The sequence below is a fragment of the Ictidomys tridecemlineatus genome, chromosome 12, assembly GCF_052094955.1.
Source record: "Ictidomys tridecemlineatus isolate mIctTri1 chromosome 12, mIctTri1.hap1, whole genome shotgun sequence".
NCBI lineage: Eukaryota > Metazoa > Chordata > Mammalia > Rodentia > Sciuridae > Ictidomys > Ictidomys tridecemlineatus.
The window spans coordinates 26829575-26840809 of record NC_135488.1 but is presented as its reverse complement, the minus strand read 5'-3'; the positions used below and the strand labels follow the sequence as shown (position 1 = coordinate 26840809).

General features: G+C 41.5%; 1 protein-coding gene across 1 annotated transcript in view; it reads left to right on the top strand.

The window, feature by feature from the left end:
- The first annotated feature begins 8167 nt into the window (after positions 1-8167).
- Positions 8168-11235, top strand: part of LOC144369137 (E3 ubiquitin-protein ligase RNF217-like) — a 78491-nt gene continuing 75423 nt past the window's right edge. The window contains 1 exon segment of the mRNA XM_078028229.1: positions 8168-9508. Within this exon segment, the coding sequence (XP_077884355.1) occupies positions 8354-9508 (1155 nt within the window). The 5' untranslated portion in view covers positions 8168-8353.

The window sequence follows — 11235 nt, the reverse complement described above, 5'->3', positions numbered from 1 at the left end:
GGAATGTTGCAAGTAGAATTTATTCAGATAAGATCTTACTGTTGTAAGATGGGCTCTTAGTCTGATGTGATGGTATCCTTACAAAAATAGGTGAAGAGCAGGGCTTGGTGGGACACATCTGTAATCGCAGCGGCTCCAGGGGTTGAGACAGGAGATCACAAGTTCAAAACCAGCCTTAGTAATAATGAGGCCCTATGCAACTTGGTGAGACACTGTCTCAAAAAATAAAAAAGGACTAGGGATGTTGCTCAGTGGTTAAGAGCCCCTGGTTCAATCCCTGGTACTAGAAAAAAAAAAAATAGAAGAACAGACACAGAGACAGATACTCTGGAAAAGGATGCCACGTGATGATAGAGGCGGAGATTCAAGTGCTCCATCAACAAGGCAAGGAATGCCTTAGAAAACACCCAAGACTAGAAGAGACACGGAAATATTTCTTCCAACAGGTTTCCAAGGGGCACAGCCCAGTCAACATCTTGATTTCAGACTTGGAGGCCCCCAAACTACTATGAGGCAACAAATTCTTCTTGTTTTAAGGCATCCAATTTATTTTAACACTTTCAGGCTGTTACTATTTACAATAACCCTAGGAAACAAATACATTTCCCTTTAGCCCAAAGAAAGAAACTCTCAGAACACAGAAATGGTAATACCCATGGCTTTCAATAGAGGACAGAGATAGCCCACAGTGGCCTGGAAGATGAAAAGCTGGAAAAATAAACACCCCAGTCTCTGATCACCCACTCGGGAGGTTCACTGGTTGAAGTGACTTGGAGGATAGCAGGGTATTGAAGCTCTGGATGTGTGTCTCTGTGGGTCAGCTTCCAGGAGCACAGAGGGTAGACCAGTGGAGAGATAGGATCTAGAAGGGCAAATGAAATTCTGCTGCACAAAGTTCCTAAACAAGTGTGTGTGTGTCAGCTTCTCTTTCCTGTCTTCACAAGGGACTAGGACCTGCCATTTCAGGCAGCTGTCACCACGTGTTCTGTCACCACATATTTGCTGACATAGTCACTTCTAAATAATGTCTTTAACACCTTCTTCAACTATAAAAATTGAAGTCCCCTGCCAGGCCCTGCGTGAAACTTAATATGACTAACCTAAGTAGAAATCAGCCTTGGGCTGCCACTCTCATAGTGCTAAGTTTATAGTTCTAGATTGCACCCACAAAATCTGTCTGGTTAGGATAAAATTATGGTTAGAGATCTGTTGTCTTGACGTGATTGAAGGATTCTTCAAAGCTTGGAATAAGTTACAGTCCTATGTATTTCAAAACCATAGTGCACAAAATAGGGATTAATATGTATTCATTAAATTGAAAATGATAATTTTAGTATTAAAATGAACCCTAAAGTCATCCAGTTTGAGATACCCATTTTACAGAAGTAAAAACCAGGGCCCGGAAAAGTGCAGGTGAATGGATACTCGATGGCAAGACAAGGCTAGAACACAGATGTCCATCTGCTCAATCTGGCACTTTTCCCATAATTATGGAACAAATATAATTCTCATGATGCTAATAGTTGTAAAATATAACTCCAAAATTATATAAATATTAAAAAATACAATGTGAATGAGTTAGAAATATGTGAATAAAAAGCTTTTTAAGATATTTGCATGTTGAGAACATTTTTTAAAGTATTTGAGAAAAATATTTTGAGTTTTATCGATTTCACAGTGTTTAAGAAACAGCTTGTGGTATTCATCATCCCCCAAAGGCAGCTTGGATCTCCCATTCCAACTTGGTAGCAGTATGTTAAAAGATAAATATATAAAATTATTTGCCTTAATTCTAAAATAAATATTACTGAATGGCTTATGCTGGTGGCTTAAAAACTTTCAGAATCTGATCATCTTGCTAGATTTTGTCACATAAAATGTCATCACTAATTTCAAGTAGACCTCAAATTGAAATGTTCAGTTTCTGATCTGTGTTATCTGAAAAAAAAAATCAACTTTATTTTGTGACAAGAAAAAGGAAATTTGTACTACAGTAACACAGGCATATCAATGTTCATAGCAGCACAATTCACAGTAGCCAAACTATGGAACCAACCTAGATGCCCTACAATAGATAAATGGATAAAGAAATTGTGAGATATAGTGATACACACACACACACACACACACACACACACACACACACACAATGAAGTATTACTCAGCAATAAAAGAGAATAAAATCATGACATTTGCAGGTAAATGGATAGAGTTAGAGAATATCATGCTAAGCAAAGTAAGCCAATCCCCCCAAACCAAAAGCCAAATGTTTTCTCTGATAAGTGGATGCTAATCCGTAATGAGGCAGGAAGGGGATGAGTGGAGAACCTTTGGATGGGGCAAAGGGGAAGGAGGAATGGGGCATGGGGGTAGGAAAGATGGTGAAATGAGATGGACAACATCATCCTATGTACATGTATGATTGCATGAAGGTGTGACCCTACTTTGTGTACAACCAGAGAAGTAAAAAATTGTGTTTTACTTGTGTATAATGAATTGAAGATCATTCTGCTGTAATGTATAACTTAACTGATTAGAACAAATAAATAAATTTTAAAAAATAAAAAGATAATTCATTTTCTGTTTCATACTGAATTGTCTTACTCTTGAATTACCAGAAGCCAAACCTTCTCCATGACATCTTACCACTTGGGATAATCAGGCAAATAGAAACTATGAAGGTAATGGACTTGGCTTTCCAAGTGCTATAATTTGGGAAATTCCCAAGACCGCCCTCAATTTCAATTGCTCTCTGGAAGAACTCACAGAACTCAGCAAAGTGGCTTATTTACAGTTATGGTGTATTACAGTGAAAGGACATAGATTAAAATCGACAATAGGAAAAGGTACATAGGGCAGGCTGAGTCCAGGGAGTGCCAGGCACAGAGTCACTGGTTGTCCTTTGCCAGTGAATCTGAGCAGTCCATGCTTATTTCTCTCTGCAATGGTGTGTGACCGTATGCACAGAGTATTGGCAATAAGAAAATTCACCCAAGCCTTGGCGTCCAGGGTTTTTACTGGGAGTCAATAACATAGACATAGCTGACCACCCACATAGTTGACCTCAGTTTCTGACCCTTCCTGAAGTCAAGCTGATATCACATGACTCAAAGCCCCAACCATAAATCACATTGTTAGCACAGAGTAGATGGCACGGCCAGAAGACCCCAGGTAATACTCACCCAACAGGCCATTCTAATGGCTTAAAGGTTACCTCCCGGGAATTTGAGGCAATGGTCAAAACTTTGTTTGGTCAAGGTTAAAGCTTTATTACACATGTGTCTCCTAAATTTAAATTTTAAGTTTCTAGAAATCAGGGTCTCTACCTCATAGTTTCTACCCTATGCTTGAGATTTTCAACCAGAAACCAACCAAACTTTCTTGGCTTATGATGCCTTGATGTCTCAAGTTATTTTTCACAGAGCTCTTTAAGCCAAAAGAATTTTCTCATAGTAATCAGGTCCAAAGAGCTTAGCAGTATATTTGTATAGTATTTGAAAGGATGATGTGATTCCTTCAAGAATTTTGAATATCCCATAGTAATCCTACGAGTTTACTACATTTCAGACTACTTTGGTACACAATTTGGAAACTACAGTTCTATATAATGTTTGAGTTATTATAGAATATTTTTTTTGTTTCCTTTAAAAATATTTTCTTGGGATCTAAATATATGCAGAACGCTAGGTACTGGGCTTACATATATAGATCACACCTGCTCTGGATAGTTTGAAGTGTTTTATAGATGTTAACATAGTTAACAATAAGGAAAAAACTGGGAGTACAATTATTTTCTCCTTTGAAAAAAATTAAGAAACTCAATTTTCCAGAGCTTGACACAGAATCTAATAGATATTTGAGAAAAGTTTGAATGGAAGTATAACAAGGAAGGAGGACTTATGTACCTTAATTTGTCATGAACATGCATGCAAATAACCATCTTTAATAATTAACCTATTTTTTTGTTCATTGAGTTAAAACTATTTTACTCTTTTAAAAAATCTTCTTTGGGGGCTAGGGTTGTAGCTCAGTAGAGCACTTGCATGAGGCACTGGGTTTGATCCTTAGCACCATATAAAAATAAAATAAAGGTATTGTGTCCACCTACAACTAAAATATTTTTAAAAATCTTTTTTTGTTCATGTCCATTATTATAGCAGAAATGGATAATTTGCATTGGGTGCTTAAAAGTATTAAATGATGATTAAGTTTAATTGATTACAACACAATTGTAATTAGAAGAGATAAAGAAGAAATTCAAAAGAGATGAGAAAGGGATGCTATCAGAATCCTAACCTTAGTAACAGAGAACCATTTACATACATGTTAAATTGTAAATAGAGGAGGATTGAGAGTTAATATTAGATTTATCCTTTTTTATTTTAAAAAAGTATCCACTGATTAAAATTGTCATATCATGCATAAAACAAATCTCCTTAGAATGATTCAAGTGCTATCTTATATCCACACTATTGATGGGAAAACTCATGATAAGTTTCTGGGATGATATGTATCAAAAGCCTTCCATGTCGTCCACCGTTTTCTGCAGCAATTTAATTGTTAGGACTTTTTTCCTATTGTATATTAAGAATGTGCACAAAGGTTATGTTAGGTTAATATAAAAGATTTAAATGACATGAATGTTAAACATTTTATTAAAATTATAAGTGATCTATTTTTAGAACAGTAGAATTGGTTAAATAAGTTACCACAATAGTGAATATAGTCAGTGTTATATGGTCACAATTCAGGATCATGTATGGGGATATTTGTAGTATGAAAGGGTTCAGGATATAGCACTAAGTAAGAAAAGACAGAAAAGCAGAAGAAAAAGTATTAAAATTTCATATACATTTTATACATACAGATGCAAACATAAGAATGAAACACATCAATGTATTAAGTGGTTTAAACAGTTATTTAGAGTACTGGAGAATAGGTAAAATCCTTCCCCACTCCCAACCTCCCCTTCTCCCTCCCTTCTCTTGCTGCCTCCTCTTCTTCCTCCCTCTTAGTTTCTTCTGTTTCATGAGCATTTGAACATTTGTTACTTTTAGATTCTGAACAAATTACACTTCTTTGTCAGAGTAACTTTTCCATAAATTTTGCTGTTTGGATTTTTCTTCGTGATTTGGGTGGAAAATAAAGTGAAATGGTATGTTCTCTTTTCCACTTCTTTTGGGATTCCAGGTTTTCTTCTTCCTCAGAAGAAGCCGGGGGAAAAGGAGAGGAGGACTTTTCAGAAGTAGGCTCAGAAGCCATTCTGCTCCTTTATTCCTCTTCAGAACACAGATTTCTTTTAATTAAAGCATTTCTGTTTCTTTTTGCATGTTCTGATAATTGAGGGACTGTTGTGGACAAATAAGTCAGATATTTTCTATACAATGTTTCATGGTCTTAAAATGTTGAGTATTCCTTCTCCTCAACAGTTAATAAGAAATTCATTTTAGCTTTAACATGAAAAAGTAAAATGATTCATAGCTTCTCATACGTCATATCATTTTTCTAAAAGTTAATAAAAATCTAGGCTTTTTAATTGTCTAGTTAATTTTTGCATAAAAAAATATTAAGGGGCCAAAACCAAGCTATGTTTAAAAGCCAAGATAAGAAAGGTGGCAGCAGAAAAAATAGCATTCAATAATGATCAAAAGCAATTGCCTGTCACTTCTAAAACTGACAATTCTAGATCTGAGGTAGTCTTCTGATATTGAAGTCTACATAGTTCATTGCAGATTAGGACGTGCTGAGAAACTGGTAGGGGCAGAACGTTATTGAGAGTTGCTATACTAACATTTTATAGAGCCTGCCATCAAACACATTGTTCAAGTTTTGAGAACATTAAGTTTGTGGGAGGTAAGTGGAGTTTTTACTACAGTAACTCTATCTTCAGTCAATCCTTTTTGTTTGTTTGGTATCAGGGATTGAACCCAGGGGTACTTAGCCACCGAGCAACATTCCCAGCCCTTTATTATTTTTATTTTGAGATAGGGCTTTGCTGAGGCTAGCCTCCAACTTGAGATCCTCCTGCATTGGCATTCTGGGTTGCTGGGATTACGGGTGTGCACCACAGATCCCATAAATGCAATCATCACTGGCGCTTTGTGCATTCTAAGGAAACTGATGTTAGAACCACCTTTTTGACCTTATGTCTTTCAACTAATTTCTCCACTTTTGGGATTCTGCATGGCCCAAACTGGATGTCAGGGGTGCTGGGTTCTAAATTCAGTGCTGGGTCTACTTGAAGGGTGAAGATAGGGAACAGCATGGTTTTATTTTCACAAAGGGCAGCTAAATCCTGTAGGAGAGAAGTCATGGCAATGAAAAGGGGAGTCCATTGAAACTGAAGTTATTGGCAGCATTCAGGAATCCCAACAATGACTTATAGTTGGTTACGTGTCAAGAGAAGCCACTTCCAGAGAGCTGAAACCTATGGGATAAAGAACAAAGTGGATACTGGAAGATCAAGTTCTCAGAACTCCAGTGACAAGTGTGTGTGGGAGGGAGACACAAAATTATGGGATTTTGAGCGGTTTGATTTTTACAGATGTTGGGAAACATACATTTTTGTATCTATTATTGTTACTCTGGCCTTATTCTCAGCCTGTTCTCATCTGGAAAACGGATTTTTAAAAAAATGTCCATTTGGAAAGAGCAGGGAGAAACGTTTATGACATAGCACATACAAAAGGTACACCATGTAAGTGGGCTTCTTATCTCTATGTTATGGTTTAAATGTGAGGTATCCCCCTAAAATTCATGTGGGAAATAATGCAAGAAGCTTAGATGTGAAAGGATTGGGTTATAAGAACCTAAAACTAATTAGTGCATTAACTCTCTGATAGAGATTTACTGGGTTTTAACTGCAGACAGGTAGGGTGTGGCTGAAAAAGGTAGGTCATTGGGGGCATACCCCAGGAATCTCTCGGCTTCCTGGTGCCATGTTCTGAATTGCTTCCCTTTGCCACACTCTTCTGCCCTAATGTTCTGCCTCACCTGTGGCCTAGAGTGATGGAGTCAGCCATGTATGGACTGAGGCCATTGAAATGGTGAGCCCCCAAATAACCTTTTTTTTTTTTTGTCTCTAAAGTTGTTCTTTTCAGGTCTTTTGGTCACAGCAATGAAAAAGTTTACAAAAATAAACAATAAGCACTGGGGACTAAGGGCATGTTTCAGAGAAACACAACAGTTATGAGGAAATCATTGACCAAAGATGGAAAAAAAATTTTCATCTTCAAAATAAGAATTCGCCATTCATGTTTCAGACCGATAAATGACATGGCACTTGGAGTGATCAAATTTATCCCTTCCAGGTGCACCTGAGCATTGGATACATATGATGGAAATGTTCTTTGTACTGTACATTGCTTTATTAGTACTGTACAGCTAGTCACCTTGATGACATCTGCATCTAATTTGGAAAATATTTTTTAAAAAACCAATAACAGCTTCAAGATAGAATAAAAAATTCTACACACCTAACAGCTCCTTCCTGTGTAAATTGAATTCCTTCCCAAGACAAAGTTAAAAAAAAAAAAAAAAACAAGACAAAACAAAAAAACTCCCAAAGATTGGTTTCCCAAAAATGTTTTCATTGGCTTTAGGGAACTAAAATACACCAGTGTATGGGTGACTAATACTTCCTGTATAATAAAGATAGATCAACACATAATTAAGTTCTGGCTCAAATATAATTGTTGTCCTGGAAACAGTTTTGGGGATGAATATGGTTATGTTAATGAAACTCCTCACGATTTCCACCAATGATCCAATTTATTAATTAGGCCAGATCATATAGTTACCTTGTGCTGCCCATTTAAAAAAGGTTTAGGAAAAAAAATCAAAGAAACACACATACAAAATTTCCTGAGAGAACACTGGGGAGAGAGAGAGGAAAAAAAAAGGAATAAATCGCTGATCAGTTATTAGCCCTTGTCCTTACTTGCAGCTGAAGTAGATTGAAAGTGCTTCTTGGATTTCTTGTGGGTTTCAAAGATCCTTCTTGCCTCACTGGGCAGAAAACAGTAGTATATAACAGCATTTTGAATAATCCTTAGCATTGTGTCTTCCAACCTAACATCCTTAAACAGTCAGGGTTTTCTAGTTCCAGCTTGCAATATTGAGTAGTTTGGTAGGAAGTTCTACTTTATGTGTAGCCCAAAGGGGAGTCTGCCTGACCTGAAGGGTTTTGTTGAGACCGAGTGTGAACGCTGGGCGCCAAAGCGCATCTCAGCTCTTTAGATCACACCCACTCGGGTGTGTGAGTGTGTGCGCGGGTGCTTACGCGCGTGTGTACGTGTGGGGAGGTGTGCGCCAGAGGGGTGGGGTGAGGGGTGGCGAGCAGGGCTCTAGGTGAATGAAGCTCGAGGAGAGGGAGGTCGCCCTCTCCGGCCTCTCCCCCGGGGGCCCTGGCGGCAGGCTCGAGCTCCAGCACCTACTGGTGCGCGCAGCCGAGAAGGAGGAGCGGCGGGCCGGGCCGGGCCGGGCTCCCCACGCACCGCGGCCCGGGAGCACGGGCTCCCTGGAGGGAGCTTGGGGCGTCCCAGCCCCGGAGGAGGGACCCGGAAGCAGAAGCGGAGCCGCGAGTGGAGCCGAGCCGCTGCCCCCGCTGCCCGCCGGCGCCGGGTGGGGGTCCCGGCGGCTGGATGGGCAGCGGCGGCGCGGGCCGCGGGCGGCGATGGGCGAGGAGCAGAGCACGGTGAGCGGCGGCGGCGGGCCCCAGGAGGCGCGGGGCCCTGACGGGGGCTCCGCGGGCCATCCTGAGTCCCCGAGGCCGCGGGGGGACAGCGCCGGGGCTCCCGGGCCGCGCGGCGACTCCTCTGAGTCGAGCGGCGGCGGCTGCGGAAGCGACTCAAGCTGTGCGGACACCAGCGCCCCGGAGCCCATGAGGAGCCCGGGAGCGCCCTAGTGGAGGAAGAGCCAAGCACTGGGGCAGCCCGCGGGACTGGCACTCACCGGGCCCCTCAATCCCCAGACTTTGCAACTGCAGCTGGAGCGGGAGGAGGAGGAGGAGGAAGCTGGGGACAGAAAAGAGAGAGGGGATGAACAGCAGGAGGCGTCCCCCAGGGAGGAGACGGAGCCCAAGACCCACGCCTTGGCTCCCGATGGAGTGGTCTTGGACGTGCTGGGTCAGCGGCGCCTGCCCCCAGCCAAGAGACAAGTCTTTTGCTCTGTGTACTGCGTGGAGAGCGACACCTCCAACCCCCAGTCCTCCTTCCCCAGCCCCAGGCTGTCACTCCCAGCTGACCCCCTTCCCCCCCCCCCTTCCCCCGATGGCGGCAGCATAGAGCTGGAGTTCTACCTGGCGCCTGAGCCATTCTCTGAGCCATTCTCTGTGCCGGGCCTGTTAGGAGCTCCACCCTACTCTGGCCTGGGCGGGGTAGGGGATCCCTATGCGCCCCTCACGGTGCTGATGTGCCGGGTGTGCCTGGAAGACAAGCCCATCAAGCCCCTGCCCTGCTGCAAGAAGGCCGTGTGTGATGAGTGCCTCAAAGTCTACCTGAGCTCCCAGGTAATGTCACCTTTTTTGTACTCTCTCGGATTCCCTTTCATCATTTCAAATCTCTGGCAAGGAGGTCCCCTTTCAAGCTACCTACTAAGGGAAAAGCTGACAGGACACATTAATGAAGACTGTAAGATCAGGCGAGGCAGGTAGCCACCAAAGGAAGCAGACTTTAAAAGGCCACCGAAGGAGGCTTTATTGAGATATCACTCCATCAGACCACAGAGTGGTCAGGAGAAGGGTCTGAGGAGAAACCTGGTGGGAGCTCTACTGGAATGGGTATGTAGGAAACATACCTTCTCACAAAGATTAACTTCTAGTTGTCTTTCAGGTTTGTGTCTTATAAACTCAGACATGCTGATAAATTCTGTTTTCTATCATTTTTTTAATCAAAACATAATTTTTCTTTTTCTTTCTTTCTTTGGCTTGGTATGTTTTTAATTGTTAATTGTTAAACTGACAGAAGTGAACTTCTGTTTTGACCAGTCATGGAGAAGCAGAGCCTCTTCCTAATTTGTTTTGTGTTGATGACGATTGGAAGGGTTTTTCTACACACAAGTTTTTGGCTGGGTTTCAGACCTTGTTTCTCTTTCAGTGTTCAGAAGCTTCCCACGTGAGCTCTGTGGGACTCATCATGATACAGTCCTTGTACCTTAAGTCGTGACTCCAGACGAGTCAGTACAGAAGGGTACAAGGTATTCCTGGAGCTTATTCTCCCTAGGGCTCTGCCAGTTACTTCACTACATCAAAGTGACCTTAAATCACATAGATCCTCAAAACTCAGAGTTAAGACATCCCCACCTCAAATTCTGCTTAGGCAAACCTGAATAATGCTTCCTCACAGCTGCAGTAATGGCAACCAACACACTGCGGAGGGGAAGTCAGAGCAGAAAATGACCGAGTTTTTGACCAGTTGCAGCTATAACATCTTGCTTCTTAGAAGCCCTCAATGAACACATCCCCAAGTCCCTGGAGAAGCCTATGCAAATGACAGACTCTGCTCCCTCTGAAGCCCTGAAGCACTGCTGTCTTTTTTTGTTTTCTGTACATTCTCTTCATTTTTACTTTCTGTCTTTCCAGAAAGGCCTCTCTTAACCCCGTCTTCTCTGTTAATTTATTTCTCCAGTGTCTGTTTTTTGCTTTAATTTTTCTGCCCTGTAAGTACACCTTTCTTTAACTTCATTGATTCCTATCACTTTAGCTGCCCTTATGTGGAGATGATGCCAGAATTTCAATATTTAGCTCTGATGTGTCTCCCAAACTCCAGCAACCTTTTTTTTTTTTTTTTTTGGTGGTGACCAGACATCTCCTAATACACATTCTTCCTTAGATACCTCAGCTATGTTCAAAAGGAAAGCTTTTCTGTTTTCTCCAGGTCTCTCCTCTCTGCCTCCTTTTCTGTTCCTGTCTCAGTTCCCGCCATTTCCATTCTCCCTGCCTCTTCCATCTGTCTTGGTTATCTGTGTTGATTCACCATTCCCCATTTTTCTGTGGATTCTACCTTATGTTTCACTCATACCTGCCTTTTCCCCTCACCTCTTTCCCCCCATTTCAGGCTTCAAGGGACAAACTGCTGTGGGATATGGACAAGAAGAGTGAGGACCAGTTCAATTGGTTTTCTCAAATACTAGTGTAAACCCAAAGTTTAGCTAGATTTTCACTTTGCTCACCACCCCCTAATTCAGAATTCCTTCAAGTACCATTTCCTCCTATACATTGTTCTTACATCAGTCATA